This window comes from Pogona vitticeps, chromosome 1, assembly GCF_051106095.1.
Source record: "Pogona vitticeps strain Pit_001003342236 chromosome 1, PviZW2.1, whole genome shotgun sequence".
NCBI classification, from domain to species: domain Eukaryota; kingdom Metazoa; phylum Chordata; class Lepidosauria; order Squamata; family Agamidae; genus Pogona; species Pogona vitticeps.
This window is the reverse complement of record NC_135783.1, coordinates 242,741,362-242,762,985: the sequence shown is the minus strand read 5'-3', so window position 1 is coordinate 242,762,985 and position 21,624 is coordinate 242,741,362. Positions and strand designations below refer to the sequence as shown.

General features: G+C 45.1%; 1 protein-coding gene across 1 annotated transcript; it reads right to left on the bottom strand.

Annotated features, from left to right (window-relative positions):
- Positions 1 to 2,024: 2,024 nt before the first annotated feature.
- On the bottom strand, positions 2,025 to 13,792 carry DES (desmin). Its single transcript, XM_020792073.3, has 9 exons — positions 13,154 to 13,792; positions 9,194 to 9,254; positions 8,047 to 8,142; positions 7,563 to 7,724; positions 7,278 to 7,403; positions 6,291 to 6,511; positions 5,740 to 5,783; positions 4,619 to 4,701; positions 2,025 to 3,338 (listed from the first exon to the last, which is right to left on the bottom strand). The coding sequence occupies exons 1-9, from the start codon at positions 13,705 to 13,707 to the stop codon at positions 3,297 to 3,299; spliced, it is 1,389 nt and encodes a 462-aa protein (XP_020647732.1). The 5' UTR covers positions 13,708 to 13,792; the 3' UTR covers positions 2,025 to 3,296.
- Positions 13,793 to 21,624: the final 7,832 nt, after the last annotated feature.

Genomic DNA, 21,624 nt, shown 5'->3' with positions numbered 1-21,624 from the left:
TAAAAAAATCTATTCAATCCAGGGTCCTTGGGTTTGTCCTTGAATATTTCAAGAGGTGGCATTTTCTTGTCCTTTTATAGATAACCTGCTTGCTGGATTCACTGCCACCATCAAAGTTGCTGTTAGGTATTAAGCACAGTACAATTTATATGCCAGAGAAGGCAGGGCAATAACCTTCCAGAGATATTACCTGCAGTTTCCTCTAGAAGTTCCAGAACAGTCTCAATAAAAGAATAATGTTCAGCTTGTAATATTCTGCTTGTCACATCTGTTAATATTTCAGCCAAGAAAAAATGAGATTCTGTGCTACCACGTGTTATGTATAGAACCTACTACGGCACTTTGGGTGCTTTTAAGAGAATGGCTTCTGTCGCATATATATTTATGTTTTACTCTTGGAAGATGTGCTTTAGGTTTGTAGGGCTGGACCACAAAGAAATATATTAGTTACATGAATATTCTTAATAGCAATATTAGTACTGTTCTTGGTATTTTAAGATCTTATTGTTGCCAATTAAAGCCTCTGTTCTTCTCTCTCTCTCTCTCTCTCTCTCTCTCTCTCTCTCTCTCTCTGTGTGTGTGTGTGTACCAAGTTTACAGAGAACAAAAAGAAGTGGAACTACTTTTTTATTGAATACATGAATTTTTCAGGACTCAACATATCATTTTAAAGCTCCAGTTTCTACTATTGTTTGATGAGTTCTTGAATGTCTTATTTCAGTGTTGCGAAGGGGTTGTTGCCGGCACTCTGGGTGGACCATCAGAGGCCATAGCTCCCAGGCAAGGGAGATGGGTGGTGATGAGGGCTTCCTTCCTGAGAGGGAAGAGGGCGAGACAGAGGCCAGAATAAAGGGTGGAGGCCTTGGGGACTTCCTTTGGGGATTCAGAGACTTCGGAGGAAGAAGAGATGTGGAGAATGGCCACTGAGGCTTGGGATCCCCAGTTCTCTGCCTTGGACGAGGTAGAAAGTGACTGGGAAGAGGCGCCCCGAGCTGAAGTTCCCAAGCTCCACCCGTTGGGTACAGGAAAGGGCCACAGACAAGGGTCCCTGGAGCCAGGACTCCAGCAACCTACTGCACTTCCAACATAACCTTGGTGCCCATGTTGTCCAACGAGAGCAGTGGTGCCCACCTCAGCCCGGCAATGGTGCTGGTGATGAAAGTGCCAGCACAAGAGACAGAGGAGGCTCCAGGAGGAGCAGGCACCAGTACCTCTTATCGTGCTCTACTGGCTTTGAAGGATCTGCAACCAGGATTCGGGACTCATCCCCCCCTCCTGTATTTTGAGGCCACAACTTCCAGGGCACTCTGGGCCCTTAAAAGGGGACTCTTTTGAAAGGACATTCCTTGGGGTGTTGTGTGTGTTAGTGCTGGAAACTTAGCTGTCCAGGAAGCTCTTGGAGTGAGTTATGGATAGCATTCCTGTTCCTGTTGGTTCCTTATTTGCAGCAAAGTCTGTTCTTGGTCATTCGCACAACCTGGAATCCGTGGAATGACTGCTGGGAGACTCAATCACTGCCAGCAGCACTGGAGGTGGGTCCAGCAGTATTCAGAAATGTATATGTGAGCAACTTCAAGAAGGCTACATTCAAAAAGGCAACCCACAAGTCTGCTTAGAAAAAGCAATATATGTAAAGGTGTTGTATCACTGGGCTTCAGGTGAGGGAGCCCCTGTCTTGCTCAACAGAGCACTGGACAGCCCATGGGCTGCTGTCTCCAAGGAGTAAATCCATGCAAGGTTGCCAGTATCTCTCTAAAGTTTCCAGCATGCCTATGTTCCTACAACAGCTGCAGAGCACAAAGAATTTCAGCAATGTTTCTTGTCTTTCTTGCACGGTTGGGAGAAAAGCTACATCTATCAAACACCACCTGATCACGCTGCTGTTGCAGAGACTGAAGCTGTCTTCCGGTTAGACATTGGCAACTTTAGACTTTTACTGAAATGATGATGTGTGCGAGTGAGTAGACTAGGGTTGATCTTGCCCAGCCATGATCAAGAAAAGAAGAAAAGGAAGAACGCAGGTAGCCAGTCTTGTGCTCCATGGTTTATTAATCCCTTGACAGAACCAGGTATGTGCCTTCAGCCTCTCTCCATCTCCTCTCTCTTTCATTCATACACACTTTTTCTCACTCCCTCTCCCCTCCCACCCCATATCCATCACCTGCCAGATCCTTCTCTTTTTCTTGTCCAATCCCTGCAAATCTTTAAAAAGCCTTATGCAGCAGCTCCTGTAAATTTGAGATTTGAGCCTAGGGTTTTACTCCACCATAAGCTTCTACTACTAGATGCCTCAATCCCATAGCATCCTTCCCCTCTGTATGATGATCCTAACAGCCCATATTTCAGGAGTTTCCTTTTGCAGCAGAAGTGATGATATCCTGTTAAGAGTTGGAGCCCCCTACTCTAAGCAGCCTCACTCACTTCCTCCTTTGGGGTTCTGGCCCTCCCAACCTTTCTCCTTGCGTTGGCAGGAACCCTTAATTTAGGGGGAAGAGCAACTGAACCCTTGTCCAGGAGAGCTAGCCATGCTAAGGAGACCTGCTAAGCTGGAGGGGTAGACTTTCATTGAAGCTAGAGAGATACAAGCCCCACCATACCACCAGCCCTCAAACAAGGAGTCCTGCTCCGTTGGGAGTTGGCAGGCATGTTCAATGGCTTTGGTCCCAGAGGCAAGGCTGGGCAATTGGCTCATCCTCATTCTCTGGGCAACACCCACTTTCCTTCCTGCCTTCTCCTGCCCCTCCACAGCCTGCAGACCAGTCGCCATTAATGCTGCAGGAGAAGGGCCTTGAGGAAGCAGGGGGCCTGTGTGCCTGTGCTCGGGTCTGGAGTGAAGCTACACATAACTGTCAGGGCCCATTCACATGGGTAGGTGCCTGCACAATGTAATTATGGGGTAGATGGTTGAGTAGTGGAGTTGCAGTTCCTTTTGCAAGCAGTGGCCAGAATTTTAGTCCTTACAGTGGCAGGAAGCCTCCCTCCTTCCCCTACATGCATGCACACGCAAGTACACACACATACACACACAGAGAGAGCGATGTCTCTTCTTTAGCCCTGCTCCCCACCCCCAGCTTCCAGGGCAGAAGAGCAGCAGAAGGAGAGAGGCTTCGGGGAACTGGGTACAGGCAGGGAGTGCCTCACACACATACATAATTGAGTCTGTGAGGCTCTCTTCAGTGGGGCTGTCACAGAGCGGGTGTGCAGGAGAGTGTGGGGGAGCCGGGGAGCCCAGGTTTTTGCGTAGGAGAGGGAAAGGCTTGAGATGGGTTAGTTCCCCTCTCTCACAATGGCAGGATCTACAGCATTTCATGTTGCTGCTGCATGGCTTCACTGACCACCTGGGGGGAAAAAGAGCAAGAGAGATTAAGACATTGCCCCGGTTGTCTCTGGGTCTCTAAAGCAAAGCCTGGAAAAGTTGCCCTTGGGATAGGAACACTCGAAAGGAACCAACCACCATAATTAGTGGCCCTGGGAGTTGTAGTTAAGAGAGAAAGAGAGCGAGAACTTTTCCAGGTTTTGTTTTCCTTATGCCAATTCCCACACGAGTCCTACTTGTCAGGCACTTTCCCATCTGTGGAAGGCCAATCATTCATTGCAAGGGATGGGCAAGAGTTTCCTTTGGCTTGTTGTTTTTTTTTTTTTTAAAGAATTTTCCAAAATTCACATTTTCCCCATTTAGGCGGGGTGTTGGCACTGAGTTAAACCGCAGAAGCCTCTGTGCTGCAAGGTTGGAAGACCTGCAGTCGTAAGATCGAATCCACGCGATGGAATGAGCTCCCATCGCTTGTCCCAGCTCCTGCCAACCTAGCAGTCCAAAAGCACGTAAAAATGCAAGTAGATAAATAGGGACCACCACAGTGGGAATGTCACGGCATTCTGTGTCTAGTCGCGCTGGCCATGTGACCACAGAAACTGTCTTCGGACAAACGCTGGCTCTACGGCTTGGAAACGGGGATGAGTACCGCACCTTAGAGTCGGACATGACTGGACTAAATGTCATGGGGAACCTTTACCTTTAGAAGGAAACTGAGACTTAAAAGAATTCTGGACGTGGAGGGAAACCAATGTGGATTTATTTATTTTTTCATTCAGGCTCAGGGATTTCAGTTCACAGCTTGTTGGGGTTTGAATCCCTGTGTTTTCATTTGTTAATACTGAACTGGGAGTTGCCACTTCTCCCCCCCCCCAAAAAAAAGGCTCCTCGTTAATTGTAGGCAGGTAAAACACAGTCCTCTCAGAGCTGAGAAAAGATGTACCTACTGCAACTGGTCAAAGTGTAGGGGCGGGGGTTAATTTTAGTCAGCTTTTGGAGAATGTATAGAAATTTGCAAATGTCTTCATAACCCAAATTGGGGGGGGTGAGTTTTTTAAAAAAAACAAATGCATGGGGAAGCAAAAAAGGCAGATTCTTATTTCATAGGTACAGGAGAAAGAAAAGAACATTGAGGCCTATGCTGACTCCATGTTTCTAATAGGTACACTCTGAGTAGGTTTCGCATCAAGAAGGTTGGAGAGTAGAGGGGATTCACAGTTCAAGCCCACTTCAAAGGTCTTTCTACAGGTTTCCCAGCTGCCTCCTGATTAAACCTCCCTCCTGCATGCACATTTGTCTGCTCACCTCCCCATCACGTGTCTCAATGGTTTTGATGGTCACTGTTTTCTTGGTGTGGACCTCAGAGCTCCGCTGCTCTGGGCTGGTTTCTGTAGGGCAGAAAGAGATATCGGTTGGTAACTCACATGTGGTAGAGAGAGGGTGTAGTTCACAAAGACAATGCAAAAGCTTTTCCAGTGCCATGGAGTCTCCTGGAGAGTGATACAGGATCCCGCATTGCTACGTCCATCCATGGTCTCTCCTTGAATCTTTCTTTTCTCATCATCATACATGATAACAAAGATTGCTGCCACCACATAAAAAAGAGTATCTGTGTTGTTCTCTTTTCTACCTGATGTCTGCAACCAAATACGCCATCCCCAAACCTAGCTGTTCGCTCTGATGCTTCTGCCTCTGCCAAAACAGAGCTTGAAATCAATGTGACCACGTCTATAATGATCTGACTTTGAATCTTTTCCAAACAAACTGTTTGAATAGCCTATTGCTGACAAAAGGCCTTTCAAGAAGAAAATTGATTTGGATGTAGATTCACAAGTCTCATTTAAAGAACAGAGGTGGATTATTACATGCTATGGATTCTTGGTTTTCAGTATTTTGCTAGAGAGGCAAAACTGTCGTAATGGTATCAGTGGCGCCGTAGGCAACTCACCCTTTCCTGCTCAGACTGTAGGTGGCTATGAATGATGTTTAGGAAATGTGATAAAATATTAACCTTTGCAATATTCTTCTTTCATACATGATAATTTGTTGTTGTTTCCACTAAAACTGAGCTCCCAGACTCTTTTCCTCTTCAGCAGTTTCACATATATTTATATTAGCAAACATATTTTTGAAATTCCATGGGAGAACAAGGGGTGGTTGGGAAAGGCAGTTTGTGACGGAAACGCACCCGCTGCCTAGTCCTGCAAATGGCTCCCGTCAGAGCCTGCCTTTCCTTCCAGAAAACAGATTATGTTGGTAAGCGGCAGAAGGGGAATTAATTGCATAAAACATTCTGCCTCCATTTATCATGTTTTGAACATTGCAGTTGATTCCCTACTAATGCTCCTCTTTTAAACACACACAGTAACAAAGGCACCCTCCCCAATACATATTTGTGCATGCAAGTCAGGATCTGAGCCACTTACCTCGGAAGTTGATAGCAGAAAAAGTTTGGATGGGCAGAGAAATTCTACATGAAAAAGAAGGGACAGGAAAATTAGTTCAGCTGCTGGTTTCTTCCTATTCTCAGGCCCCATTTGACACTACACCAAGATCTTGAAGCCTTTCTCTTTCTAATGTGCTCCTTTGCTCACTTTTCAAAACATTGCTTTCCAGTCTTCTTGTCCCTATTGCAACAACCACACCTTCTCACATCACACAGTGTACCAAAGTATTTGATAAAAGAAAAGCATGCTTCCTGGGGGACAAATGCTCACTTTTCTTTTTTAGGTCATATTAACTCCTCCAGATGTCACCAGAAGTTAAAAAAAAAACCCTTCCTTGCTGATACTTTGGTGTAAACAGACATGCAGATTGGAGCAGGCCTTTATACCATAGCACTACACTAGGAGCTCATTTACAGCTCTTCAGATGTTGCTACCCTTTCTTTCCCGAAGCCTACTTTCTATAGAGTTCATCTATCCAACATATAGCCAGCACATGCACCAGGTCCAAACACTTACACACCAGCACTCACCTGCTCTCTTCACCTTCCAGCAACTTGCGGTAAGTTGCAATCTCAACATCAAGAGCCATCTTGACATTGAGCAGGTCCTGGTACTCTCGGAGATGCCGTGCCATCTCATCCTTCAAGTGTCGGATCTCCTCTTCAAGCCTCTGGATCGTGTCTTGATAATTGCCAGCTTCAGCTGAAAAGCGCTCCTCCATCTCCCTCATCTGCCTCATCAAAGAGTCATTCTGGAAGCAAAAGGGAGAAATTAGCTCTTCAAAGCTATCATGTGTTTGTATATGTATAGAAGGAATATGACTGTTTCTCCCCCCGCCCCCAAGTTTTCCTGTTCTCTAGCTATAGTCACCTGATTCAAATAGGGGCTGCAAATACAGGCAAGAAAACCATACCCAAGGCATGAGAAAGAATATGGGCTGGGAAGAGGGGAGCTACTGAGGAAGGAGATAGGAATCAAGAGGTCACAGGTTCCACTCAGGCCCAATCTTGCAGCTCATGAGGCAGTGGGCTATTTCTAATAGGGTGAACACAAGGAAGTGCAAAACAATCTTGATTGGAAGCTGCCTTATGTCTACTCAGACTGCTAGCTCAGCTTTCACCAACCTTCAGACTACAACTTCCACCATCCTTAGTCATTGGCCAAGCTGGGTAGTATTTACAACTGTTGTATACCAAACCAGGTGGACAGTATCAGTTTGACAAAGATTGCATTAGTTTTCCTCCAAAAATAGACTAGTTCTAGACTAGTTCTACCTATTTCCATTGGCAAATACATGACTGTTCTATCCCGAGACTTTTACTAGTCTGGCTACTTGAGACCCTTTTAACTAGAGATGGCAAAGATTCAACTAGAGAGCTAAGAGAGACAGTGTCTTGCACTCTACATGTGAATCAATTGTTTATGGACACAACTTTGGGACCTGCAACTGGTCAATGGAAAAATTCTTGGATTCTTAATTTGATCCTGCCACCAATTCAATCAGTGTTGGATCTCACCGTGCCCTTGAGTGCATCAATCTCACAGGTGTATGACTGGATCTGGTGCCGGTATTCCATCATCTCCTGCTTGGCTTGGCGCAGTGCATCATTGTTTTTATTCGCTGCCTGGGTCAGGTCGGACACCTGTATGCACAGAGAAAAGCAAGGTGGAACAGGTGAGGTGTATATGCAAGGTCATAAGAGGGATACACCTTTGTCATCACACGAGTGAGAGCCAGCACAAACCTGCCCTGAACCCCAACTCCCAGCCCAGCTCTTTCTTTTGCCTGCCCCACTCCATACCTTGGATTTATACCATTCTTCAGCCTCAGAGATGTTCTTTGCAGCAATGGTCTCATATTGGGCACGGATATCACGCAGTGCTGCTGTCAGGTCCGGCTTCGACACATCCATCTCCACCTGGATTTGCTGCTCTTGCAGCTGTGATTGCAGCTCTCGAATTTCCTGGAAAAGCCAAAGCCAAGCCAAGATCAGGAAAAGTGCAAAAGGAGTAGACTAAAAGTCTTCCAGCATCATGCCATATACTCCTCCTCACTCTATATTCTCCCATCCCCCCCTTTCCTCCACCACCACCACCACAGTCCTTCTTTGTCCATCAGATCCTCCCTTATAATGAAACCCTTGCGTTCATTCCTGTTTAATCTCCACCATCCCTCACTGCATTCACTCTTTTCGTTCCTCCCCCAGTGCCCACACTCTTCCCTCCTGGCAGGGAACATTTTAAGAAGTACTGAGCCACAAAGGTATTCATTAAATGCCCACTTACCTCCTCATGCACTTTTTTGAGGAATGCAATTTCTTCCTGCAAGGACTCAATACGCCTCTCCAAGTCAATACGGGCCAAAGTGGCTGCATCGACATCCTATAATGGCAGAAAAAAGGGCAGCAGGATCTCAGTGCTATTGGCCATGAGAGACTAGCTGCTGTTACAGAAGCCCAACTTTTGTTGCAGAAAAGAGGTGAACTAAGCTACTATTAAAGTACAGTATCAGTGTCTGAAAAGCCTGCGAAACTGACACCACAACCCGCTGATCTCTAAGCTACACCATCTGGGAATCTGGCCAACCAAAACCATGTGGGAAGTGCAGAAAATCCAGGAAATGAGTGGGAAGATTCAGGGCCAGTTCACATGATCCCTGAACAAGGGGCCAGCCAACCACTCATTTTCTCAGGCAGATTCAGAATCCAGCATAGAAGCTTGCAATGAAGCAGCTGCCCAGGCTTTCTGCCCCATGCTTACTGTGTGTCAGTTCATAAATGGGTGGTGATGCGCTGAGTGGATTTGCATGTACTCAAGGGGGAGCATTTCAGTAACCATTTTTTCCATAGGCATCTCAGAATGTCAGTCCAGGAAACACAGGGGTCCAAACACAGCCACAAAAATAGCATGTCGTTCTGTGTCATCCTGTCACTTCCAACTTTTGGCAATCAGAATAGAGTTTTCAAGGTATTGGAGATGCTGAAGAAGTGGTGTTACCATTGTCACTGCCTAGTAAGTTTCCATGGCTCAGCAGGAATTTGAACCCGTCTCCTAAATTATACTCCCATCCTCCAACCTCTATACCACAGTGGCTGTCACACAAAGGTAAGGCAAGCCCAATTTTGCTGCATGAAATCTATGGAAGGCAGCAGGGGGAGCTGTGTTAATTCAAGAATGAACTTTGGAAAACAGCTGAGACAGTGACAGAAGGGTGTGGTGAGAAAAAATATACCACCTCAAAACCTGCAGGTGCTACTCAGAGGAGAACTTTCCCCCCTTGCCAGTAGGAAAGCCAAACAAGATTCCTTCAGATCAAAGATCTGGTGTTGTTGGCCTGAGCAAGAGTTTTGCGCTGGCTTTTAAGTAGCACTTCTCCTTACTCACCCAGACACCCCTAATCACTGTGCAGGCAACACAAGGTCTCTTGACTTACAGCTCTGAAAGCGGCTAAGTTGTTCTCTGCTTCTTCCTTAAGGTGGATCTCTTCCTGCAGCCTGAGAGAGGGTGACAAAAAGAACAGGGAATCAGATCGATGGTCAAATCAAAGAAGACACTCATTGTCCTGGTGCTGCTTTTCATGGCGGAGAAGGTAGTGGAGAGAGATGCCTATGGGCCCGCAGAGCCCTATGACCAGTGACTCCCCACAAACCATAGGAGTCATCTGTGCATCTGTAATAGGCAATTCTGCTGCATTCCAGGGGTGGGGTGCGATCTGGCTGGGGGCCAGCCTGCAATAGTTGGAGGAACATGCTCTCTGATCGCCTGTTATAGTCAAAACCTCAAGCACAAAGGCATGAGCTCACTGAAGGATAATGCTCACTCCCCCTTCCCTTTTAGGGTAGTGGAGCGTTGCTACAGTGAGACAGGCTGAAGCACCAGGCTGAAGCCAGGGACCTATGGAGAAGAAGAAAAAGCTTGGAAAATGCTGGGGGAATGTCTTCCCCCTCCTCTTCTAGGATTGTGAGGAATTATGAAGACCTATTCACCACCACCCCAGAAGATCAGGAGATAGTTGTTGCCATGCTACGGGGACAGGTGGAATGCCACAGAGGTGCTAGAATGTCAAGGATGACAGTGTTCCCGACACTTTGATATGGGAGAAGGGTCACATCTCCTAGGCGATTTGGACAACAAAGGGAAGCTGTGGGGAGCATAGCTCTGGAGTTCTGGAACTCAGAGAGCATGGGCCACGGCTCCCCCTCCTCTTATAGTCCACACAGTTGCCTTTGCCTGCGGTATCTGCTTCTAAGCAGTGGTACCAGGAAAGCTACCATCTCAGACTCTTCAAACATCTGGATAAAGCTTTCTAGCAATACAAATCATTTCCAGCGTCTGAAGTGCCAGAGCTTAGCAATGGAGGGCTTTCTTTATTCAATATTCTAACCTAATTTTGCCACTGCCACCAACCATCCATGGTCTTAGAGCAAATTCTGCTCTGCAAGAAGATGGGAAGGGAGGCAACTGACTGCCTCTATGCTGGGCTCCCAGTGGGACTGATTTATTGCAATTCCAACCAGTGGAAGTCCTTTTCTCTGCCTTGCAAGTGGGCAATACCACACCACAAAAACCTCAAACCAAGGCCGCTGGCTGAAGCCTTATTGGATGAAATGGTGGCTCACAGGTCATGGCAAAGCTATCTTGAGAGACCATCCTAGAGCAGCTTAATAAGAGGTGTTTGCTCTCTAGGATCATCTGATGGGATTTCTTCTTTCCTGTCCTTTGGAAATCCCAGAACTTCCTGTCAACAAGCCCAGCCTTGCTGGCTCAGCTTTCCCTGCTTCTGGTTGCAACCAGTTGTATCCTGTCTGTTAGAAGGGAGCCAAATACAAAAGGGCAAAGGTCAGGCCTCATACTGGCCACTGCCCTGATGTAGGATCCTTCTCTCTCTCAAAAGCCCTAACTTTCCACTTGGCTATATAATCTCTCTCAGTCCCTTCCATGGCCTGTCATAATAACATTACCCAAAATCCATTGCTACTGGATAAATGTCACAAGGAGTGAGAAGGAGAGATTAAGGATTTCCTTATTTTGTTGCTTTGTGCAGCTTTGGATCTGAAGGCCTGGGGCTGACTTTATTCTTTCCCTGCCAACCCCCTCCTCCTTTTTTCATGTTCGATATGGAGAGGACAGGGCATCAGAGATATTCAGGTGCATGCTGTATCTCCTAGCGAGGGGTTCATTATTAGGATTATCATCTCATGAAAGATGTGTGTAAAAGCTGAAGAGTTAGGAGAAAGATGTTGTGCCATCACAACATATAAATCAGAGTGTATTGAATAAAGGATGTGTTGGATTAGAAAAATAATGTGATATAGCGGCTAGAGTCTTCAAAGATCCATATCTGAGTCGGTCATCAAATTCACCAGATCAATGGTTCCAAACCTCGAGTAACCCAAGTGTTCTAGGACTGCTGTTCCCAGAAGCTTATATGACCAGCAGTGCTGGCCAGGATTTCTGGGAGCTGCAGTCCAAGAACATCTGGATTACCTAAGGTTGGGAACCACTACACAAGATGGTCTTGGCCTGTCATTCTCTACCGTAACCCTACCTACCTTAAAATGTTCTTACAGGATACAGAGCAAAGCCACATATGCAGCCCCCATCTCACTGATGGAGAGGCAGGGTGCTCAAAATGTATCCTCACAACTATTTACTTTGGAATAATCCTTGAATGCTCAGACAAAAAAACCAGGAAGCTGTTGCCATCGTACAAATGCACAATGTTAGTGTATTCATTTGTGGAAACTGGTTTGGAGCTGATTATTTTTAGAAATATTACAACCCAATCCTTTCCCTACGTCAGGAGAACAGTACTATTTTCCTATTATGGCCATTTTACAGATTTAGAAGTGTGGTCTGAGCAAGTCATGGTAACCATAGCACAGCAGAGAAAAAGCCCGAGAAAAAACTTAAGACCAAAGACTACCATCTGTTTAGCTTAGCAGAGGAAAGGTCAAGAAGTGATCTAATAAGAATCTGTAAACCATATTAGTATCAAATGGCTTAAGAATGTTCTTTCGCCCTTCCAAGCAGAGAACAGAGCAGGCAGAATTTGATGAGAGCAGGCACAATTTTCCGACAGGTACCAGTTGAAGATTCCTGCCCCACCCCGCATGTATAACCAAAAAGGAAAAGGATGTATAAGCGAAAAGGAAAAAACCAAAGGAAATAGCAAAAACAAGAAAAGAAACAATGTCTTTTGGCACTAAATCAAGCATGATACATTCTAGTTAGCAAATCCTCGCGTCTTATACTGAAGCATCAAGCACTGTCTGCATTTACTGTATGTGTCACTGTCCATAATTACCAGATCAGATGCAAACAAGGTTGTTTAACAATCTTCTTCTCTAAATCTAATCAAAAGAGGAGGGAATTCTTTGCCCTAGGTGCAGATTTTGCAATCTGATAGGACACGGTGTCCTTTAAAGACATGGCTCTCTGGACCGGTGGGCGGTGAGAGGAACGAACCAACAACCCCACAAGCAGATCTTTCTGACCCAGATTCAAAGCTATCATTAATTTAATTCTGAATGTGCCTCTTTAAAATGAAAATCCACATTAGACCAAACCGTCTAGGTTATTACTCGTTTATAAAGATAGAAAAGAAGCTCTGTGCCAAAGAGTTGGGTCTGGCAAGAAAGGTGGCACCATCAATAGTCACACCCAGAACTCAGTTCTAAGAATAAGTCACTTGTCATGCATCCCAGAGCCTCTATTTCAGGGCTGGAAAACTGTGGTTCTCCAAAAGTTGTTGGACTGCAGCTCCCATCAACCTTGGCCAACAGAAGCAATGGTGAGGGAGTTACAATTCGAGAAACTTCAGGAGGACCACAGGAGCCCACCTACCCGGAACCTGTCCTTGGCATGTGGGAGAATTATCTAGAAGGGAAGCAGAACAATTATCTTGCAGTCAGCAACAAAGCACAGCCTGTGGAACATGTTGGATCTCTCAGGTGTCTGGGATAGGCCCCCAAATCAACTCCGAAAGGGTGTGGAGCTTCTCCCCAACCCCAGGAAATTTGGAAATGTTTCATAAATACAGCTGGAGCAAGGACTGGTAGGATGGTGGTGACAAGAGCACTGGAGAAGAGTATAAGTGGCTTGGAGAGAAGTGTAAGGCATCAAGGTAAAAGATACTCTTTGTGTAGGCAAGGCCTTAGCAAAGGTTGGCATGAGATAGATGAGTCTTGGCATTGCTTTTTTGAAGACAGGCAGGGCTGACAGGTGACTCTGCCCTTTGCTTACCCTTTTTTTTTGTTACTCCATGTCTGATCAGGGAAGAATACCTATTCAGGATCAGGAGAGAACTCCAGACATACAGATAAGCATAGGTAGTGTGGGATGGGATTTTGTGATAAGAACACGGCAACAAGGATGAGCACCTTAGTCTCACCTCTGCTTGAGCTTCTGTAGGTCATCCAGCAGATTGTCCCTCTCCACATCAACGCGTGCTCGCTGGTTGGTCAGCAGCTCCACCTGCCGCCGCAGCTCCCTCAGCTCCTCTTCATACATCTCAGCAACACGCGTGGGCTCCTTGCCCTTGAGGCGGTTGACTTCGGCCACCATGAGGGCATTCTGCTGCTCGAGAAAACGCACCTTTTCGATGTAGTTAGCAAAACGGTCGTTGAGCTCCTGAAGTTCCACCTTCTCGTTGGTGCGTGTCTGCAGGAACTCCTGGTTCATGGCATCGGCCAGGGAGAAGTCAAGGAGGTCCCCGGCACCTTGGTAGGCTGAGCGCAAGGGAGCGGAGTAGCTGGCTCGGAAGCTAGATAGGCTGGGTGGCGCAGCAGCGCGGGTCACTTGGTAGACTCGGGAGGAGATGGAGCTGGCCGAAGAGCCCTTGCTGGCGCCAAAGGAGGCCCGCGGGAAAGAAGGTGAGCCTGGTGCCCCACCAAAGGTTCGGCGGTATGAGGAGAGCCGCTGGCTGGAAGAATAGGACTGGCTCATGGTGACGGCTGGATGGGATGCAGGCAGGAAGGCAACAGCTGCTCTGGGCAAGCAAGTCAGAGTCGGGACGGGGAACCGAGCTCTGGCTATTTGTATCCCTGAGTCTTGACATCATCCCTCTGTCCCCTCCCTGTTCCCTCCCCACACACTTCAGTTCCCAGTTTGGAACAGCTGTGGATTCCTCTGTCAGTGAGTGAGAGATCTCTTGTGAGGCTGGGGTGGGGAGGTAGATAAATGGCAGCAAGGAGTCATGAGATACAACAGTTCCGATAGGCTTGGCAACAGCCCGGCCTTGCCAGGTCCAGAATAGATTCCTGATATAAAGATGTTCAAGATGAACATCCTTCTATCAGGGATGAAGGGGGGTGTTTGGGAAACGCCAGGATTGGGAAATGAAAGGACATGAGCGGTGTGGGAGAACTCTGAAGGGGTATCTCAGTGGTGGGAGAAAAAGTTTCCGGTGGGCAAACAGCCACATAAGAACCGTGCTTTAGGAGCAGAGAAAGGAAACAGAAAGAATATATTCAGACATTTAGATTTCACAACAGTAACTATAAATAAAAATATCTCCATGTAAGTCACACACCCCTAATGGTCTAATCAGGAAAGCACATTCTCATAGCTCGAAGTGAAACCAAATCACTGGCAGCATTTACGGAAAAGGCTAAGTAAACATCTTCTAGAGTAACTGAAGTACGTTTAACCTTACAGTATATCCACTCTAAATGCTAAGAAGTGGACCAGACTGGCTTTGTGGGCTGTTTTCTGTTTCCAGCTCCACTTTCTGGCTGGGCCGCATCTACAGGATAATCCACATTGACTCCTATGTGTGTGTTCTTGGTTCTATGTGCCTGTGAAATCAGAAGAGTAAATCCCAGAGTAAGCCTAGAGATGGTGGGTTCTTAAAGTGCAAAAAGGACTTCCACTGCCATGCATCCACAGCTGGAATAACTATTTCCAGGGAGGGGTTTCCCCATGACTCCCCCAATTACAAACTGTGAAGCCACTCTGAAATGAGTTAGTTTGACGCAGAGCCCACAGACCATGGCAGAGTCCTTGGCTTGGAGTCGGGAGGACAACACAAGCCATATAGACTTGGAAAATGAGGTTAGGATATCCTGGCTACTGTTCCCCCTTCCAGTGTGGAGCTGAGTCATTGGCAATCTCCGAGTGAGATAATTCCAGCCTTCAGTCAGCGAGCTGCTGTTTATCCATGTGCCCAGAATGGAGCCAGCTGGTGACGTCAGAAGCTATATTCTCTGAATCTCCACCCCCTTTGCATTCTCCGGGTGGCAGCCACTAAACCTAAATAGCCCCACCGCTATGCTATGCCTGCTTGTCCCAGGGCTATTCAGAGCCCAGTGGATGGGGGTGGGGGATGGGGAGTGAAAGAAATGTTAACCCTTTTGGCTCCTGGGGATAAGCCAACATAGGAATTACCCTGCTGTATGAGATTAAAACCCTAGTTGTAGTCCAGCACCCTGTTTCGCAGAGTAACCACGTGATGCCTCAGGGAAGCCCACACCCAGGACATGAAGACAGTACTGTAGCCTTTTCCTGCTCTTGGTCCCCAGGGACTGATATTCAGACGCATGGCACCTTTGATCTGCACTGGTAGCCTTTCCTCCACAAATGTATGTGACCTCTCCTTCAAAAACTACATACAGTTGTGTTCAGAATTATTCAGCCCCCACTGAAATTGAATGTTTTGGCCATTTTGACATTGATTTTGATCATTCAGTCATCTTGCTTACATTTACATGAAAGAGGCACTTGTAGGTCAGAGAAATATAACCTTAAGTTTATAATGAAATAACCACAAATGTCTTTTCTGTGCTCACATCATTATTAGTTTTTATTCAACCCCCAAGTGACATTCAATCTTAGTACTTAGTACAACATCCTTTTACAGTTATAACAGCTTTTAAACGTGAAGCATAGCTTGACACAGGTGTCTTGCAGCGATCTACGGGTATCTTCGCCCATTCTTCATGCACAAAAGCCTCCAGTTCAGTCAAATTCTTAGGCTTGCGCACTGCAACTGCTTTCTTTAAGTCCCACCAGAGGTTCTCAATCGGATTTAAGTCTGGTGACTGCGATGGCCACTCCAAAATGTTCCAGCCTTTCCTCTGCAACCATGCTCTAGTGGACTTGGAGGTATGCTTGGGATCATTGTCCTGTTGAAAGGTCCAACGTCTCCCAAGCCTCAGGTGTGTGACGGACTGCATCACATTTTCATCCAATATCTCCTGGTACTGAAGAGAATTCATGGTACCTTGTACATGCTGAAGCTTCCCTGTACCTGCAGAAGCAAAACAGCCCCAAAGCATTATTGACCCTCCGCCATGCTTCACAGTAGGCAAGGTGTTCTTTTCGTCATATGCCTTGTTCTTCCTCCTCCAAACATAGCGTTGATCCATGGGCCCAAACAGTTCTAATTTTGTTTCATCAGTCCACAGAACACTATCCCACAACTTTTGTGGTTTGCCCACATGACTTTTGGCATACTGCAGTCGACTCTTCTTATTCTTGGGAGACAGCAAGGGGGTGCGCCTGGGGGTTCTGGCATGGAGACATTCATTACGCAGTGTGCGCCTTATTGTCTGAGCTGAAACTTCTATACCCACATCTGACAAATCTTTTTTCAGTTCCTCAGCAGTCACACAGGGACTTTTCACCACTCTACACTTTAGGTAGCGCACAGCAGTCGAAGTCAGCATCTTCTTTCTTCCACGACCAGGTAGCGTTTCAACAGTGCCCTTTGCCTTGAATTTGCGAATGATGCTTCCTATGGTGTCTCTTGGTATGTTTAACTTCTTTGCAATCTTCTTATAGCCATTGCCCTTCCTGTGAAGACAAATCACCTCTTCTCTTGTCTTCCTGGACCATTCTCTTGACTTCACCATGTTTGTAACCACACCAGTAAATGTCTAGAAGGAGCTGAGTATCACAGTCATTTTAAAGCTGCCTAATTGGTGCTTATTATGCTTGATTGGTGCTCGGTGACATCCACAGGTGTTTTCAATACCTGATCGAAAACACCTGAATGAACCTCTCTTCTTCAGAGTGGTAGTCTTTAAGGGGTTGAATAATTGTGGCAATGAAGAAACCACAAAAGAAACATTTACTACTGTATTACATAAACAATTGATGTTATTTTAGTTGCATTTGGTTCTTTAAAACGTCCTTGTAGGATTTCATTCTGAATACAATTCCAAATGTACACTATAGTCCCTAAACCCCTTTACAGCACTGGGGGTTGAATAATACTGTATTGGTAGCACAGGTGCCCAACTACTTAGTCCCTATCCTGCCTCTGCCTGTAGTCATCACTGCCTCTTGTGTAAGCCTAGTTTAATTAGGTGCTACGTGAAGTAGTGAGAACCAGTGCGGATAAAGTGGATAAAGTTTCGTTTTAGGACTCAAGAGATCTGGATTCAAATCTCTGCTCAGTTATGGAAATTCACTGAGGAGTTGCAATGCACTCCTTAAGTATTTCACATACCTCAAAAGTCCTAATGCGCAAACACACAGGGCTGTACTTCCTGTGGTTTGTTCTGAATCTTATGTCAATTTTTTTAAATGGAATGGCCCAGATTCAAGTATTTAGTTTAGAAAGGTAATCTCTTTTTATTTTTTATTTTATTTTCTACACTCTTGAATAACTTGAGAAACCTCGGTCATTTCACAGAAGACTTGGAAAGGACCTCAGAGGCAATCTAAACCAACATTCTGCAGGAAATCCAATACAACAGAATTCTCGATATGTGGCCATCCAACCTCTGGTTAAAATCTTTTAAGAAATCTCATACCCACCTTAACCCCCCCTAAATTAAAAAAAATCCCAATGGTGCCTTCCACAATGTTGTTGCACTGTTTTCATCTTTGGGTCCCTTGTTGGGAGAAATGTGGCATATAAAACTAATAATAATAATAATAATAATAATAATAATAATAATAATAATAATAACAACAACAACAACAACAACAACAACAATCATCATCATCATCGTCATCATCATCATCATCATCATCATCATCTTGAACGGCATGGGTGGCCACCCTAAAACTACCTAAAATATTTATAAATAAATAATACATAACAATGTTTCCATCCAGTTCAGTTGCTTCAGCCATATGGTAAATATGATTGTTCCTATTTTTGTAAGGGGGGGGGGGGAGTTTTTTATTTTATTTTCGCTAGTATTCTAGTACCTTTTAAATATGTGGTAACCCGCACTGCACACCACATTCCAATCATGGTGGCCACACAGAGTTCTATAAAGGTATTACAACAGTGGCCATTTTGTAGCAGCCAACAGCATGGACTCCCAGTAGAATACAGTGGACCCTTGACTTACAGACGGCTTGACTTACAGACTTTTTGAGTTACAGACTTCTCTGGCCGCAAAATTTAGGTTTGACTTGCAGCCTGATAATTGACTTACAGACCAGAAAAAAAACAAAATGGAACAAAAGCGGCCTGTTACGGGATTAATCGGTTTTCAATGCACTGTAGGTCAATGGAGACTTTACCTACAGACTTTTTGACTTGAGAACCGCCTTCCAATACGGATTAAGTTCTCAAGTCAAGACCCCACTGTATGGCAGGGCTAGCTATGATCTGAAGGGTGTGGCTCACTTGCTCATCTTCTTCTGGCATTATAAGTGTGTTTGTACAACTCAACGCTGCAGGGGATTACTGGATTGAGAAGAGGAATGCCAAATAGATGGTGCATCAAATAAACCACATCTGTTATAGTTCGTGGTACTGCAATATTGTGAAAAAAAATTGAGGGTTCTTAGTGGTTGCTGCATTTGGTCTATAGGACAAGAAACATGGATAATGCAAATGAGAGCATAATCCATAATGTAAATGTATTTGTCCTTCTTTTTGGTTTGTTGCTAAGGTGGATTGCTCCACTCTTTTTTCCAGCATCCACATGGTGGAGTGGACCAATTTGCCCCCAGGGCACCCCAACCTGCACCTTTTTGAGCCCCTGTCAGGGGCTTCTCCTTTTTTTAATGTGGGTTCCCAGCACATGTGTCTGTTCTCAGGACATTTGGTTGTTGGAAAAGGACTAAAATCAGCCATGAAAGCTCAACAAGACAAAGATGCAGACTAAGGATTTACAAGGATTTACAAGCAAGGACTTACAAGCAAGCCTTCTCTCGTTTCTTAACCCACTCAGTTTTGTAACCGTTTGCCTCAATAAGAAGACATCAGTGGTCTCAAAAGCCTGCACTATTTTTTCCATTTTTTTAATTGGCCAAACCAATTTGTCAACCGGCGTGCAGTTTTGACGGACTAGCAGGGAGTCTCCATATCTGTCTTTCAAGCTGCCATTTCCCAGAATTTGGAAATGTTACTTTTTGGATTTACACCCCCCAACACTTGCCAACAAATGTAACCTGACTGTGGGATCACACTTCAAAAAGTAACTTTTCAGAGCCCTGCAATTTTCACGAAGGAAAGAGCAGGCTGAAGTGTGAGTAAAGGAGCTTTGTGTCTGTCCAGTCTTTGCAATGTGGATGACATTCTTCCCTGCCCCTGCAGCTCTTAGGCAAAGGAGGCAATGACCCTCTTTGCTAATAGCCTCCTCACATCCTGCGTCTCTCTTCCTCCCTTCCCTCAACTGGAGCACCTCCAACAAGAGGGTAAGGTTGGGCTCATCCCACTACTGCAGCCAGAGCCTTCTTGCCTGACTGTAAAAGGGAAGGTATTTCCAGATGAGGATTGTCTCATCCTAACAATGTTCGGGAGGTGGAGATGATGATGATGGAGAAAACTAGCAAAAGCTGGAAATAAGCTAAACCACCCCTTTTCTATTCAGCCATGTAGCCTGATTTCCGCACAGTTCCCCCCACAGCCTTGACCTCTACATGACTCCGTCTCCTGGCTAATCCTGTTCTATCATCTCCTGCAGCGTTTTTCTGCTTCTACCTTTAAAAAAAAAAACTCCCCTAATATGGAATTAGAAGATTCTAAGACCAGATGTAATTCTGACATTGTTCTTAGTATAACTTTGAAAACTAAAATGATCTTGCAGATCTGCCAACTTGGAGGGGGGCTGTTTAAGTATGGGACGGCTGAAGAAGTGATGGGAATTTTACTGTGTACTTTATTTAAGAAACAACAACGTCCTTATATAGTAGACACAAGCAGATGTGTTTTCTGTTTTTCATAACTCCATCCCCCAGAAGCAGATTAAGCAACCGAAGAGATATTACTGATGTGAGATAATTGGTGTATATTACAGCCCTTGCTATGATTTATGCAGTTGAATTGGTTGGTGAATGAACAGCACAGTCATAACATTCTGTGTGATGTTGCTGAAGCATGTCTGAAACAAATGCAAATTTGTTTGAATATATTTATTATTATTTTTGAGTTTGGTTAATTATTTAAGAACCTTTGAAAATGTTCAGGCAAAGAAAGCTAGTCTAACCCAGATACGAAGGAGAACAGATGCTCAACTGGAAAATATATTATTTATATATGCAAACATGAAGATAAACTTTGCTCTGGTTTCAAACAAATTGTTCTTTTTTTGTTTTGTTTTTGTGGTATGTTTTAAAGTTTGCATTTTTTCACAACTTTTCTGTTTATTATTGCTGTTATTGTTTTGCTCTAGGTGCGACGATAGTCTGGTTTCTATGCTTAGCGTTGTTTTCTTGCTAGGTGATTGTTTTGTAAATATGAATAAAAAACAGAAGTTTAGAGAAATCCACTAAGGGCATTATTTAAGGAAGGTAAAATTGGAGATCTATTTCCATTGGTGTTCCCCTGAAAATTATTCAGATTACAAGTTTTTCCTTAGGGACAGCTGATTATTGTGGGGTTAAAAGAACAAAAGCAAAGACAGGCAAGTCCAAGAGAAAAGGAAAAGTTTGCTTTGCTTTGCTTTGCTCTGCTTTATTTTGCTGCCAAGCAATACCTTTGTAGGGACTAATGAAAGTGCCATAAAATGTGCAGGTCTGAAATTTTCCAGAATTCTTTGCCAGGTTAGATGATCCCAAAAAGGTAGAGATGAGGGAAGAAACAGAAAATCCTCTACATTAGAATACAGTAACCACTTACAGATCGTGAAAAAGAATATGTGCATAATTATTAAAGATGGATATGCGAATTCATGGGTTCTCAACCTGTGATTCACAACCTCCAAGGGGGTTGCAAGGTGCTGTTGGGGGGGGGGGGCTGCCTGCTTATTTTAGACTGTGGTCATGGCAGGGAGCAGTCCATGGTGGCTGCAAAGTCTTGTCTCTCTCAGGGCTGGTTCTCTCCACCACGGACTCAGCAGCAGTAAAGCAGCAAAGCAGAAACAGCAGTCAGTGTCACCTCCACCAGAGAAGGAGGAGGTGACAACAGCTGGGCAAAGCCTCTCAAGAGGCAACCAGGAGAGATTTTGCCATGGCATGTTGTGAGCAGCAGAGCCTTGCTCTGCCCTGCTACCCATGAGGAGAGCAGCTACCTGGCTGGGTCCTTTTTATGTGAATTTGGCAGGGTTCACAGGTTATGTGGCTATTATAAAAGGGGACTGTGATTTGAAAAATTTTGGGAAAGGCTGTGCTAACCTATATTACAGAGGCAGCCTTAGAAGCGATTTTTATAGTTTAAGTAGAATTACAATGTGTTTTATCTGAGTGGAGAAGGCGGTGAGCAGGTGACGTGGGCCTGTTGCTGAGTTTGCTATTCAGATGCAAACTGTGGGATGAGCAACTTCAGGCTCCTACGGATTCTTCTGTATCTTTAAATCAGATTTTGACTGGACATCCCTTCGAATGCAGAAGACTTTGAGAAGGAGGATTGCCTTTTGCCAGCCCTTCAAAGGGAGGACAATCATCTGTAAAAGGGGCCACGTCACCACCCATAAAGACCAAGGCTGCAAAAGGCAAAGGCAGGCGGAGATTAGAATT

Coding starts and splice junctions, on each gene's coding strand:
- DES (XM_020792073.3), bottom strand. CDS start 13,707: ATGAGCCAGTCCTATTCTTCCAGCCAGCGGCTCTCCTCATACCGCCGA. Junction 7,404..7,562: donor AAGAATGGTATAAATCCAAG/GTATGGAGTGGG, acceptor CTGTGCATACAG/GTGTCCGACCTGACCCAGGC. Junction 3,339..4,618: donor TTGAGACACGTGATGGGGAG/GTGAGCAGACAA, acceptor TTTTCCCCCCAG/GTGGTCAGTGAAGCCATGCA.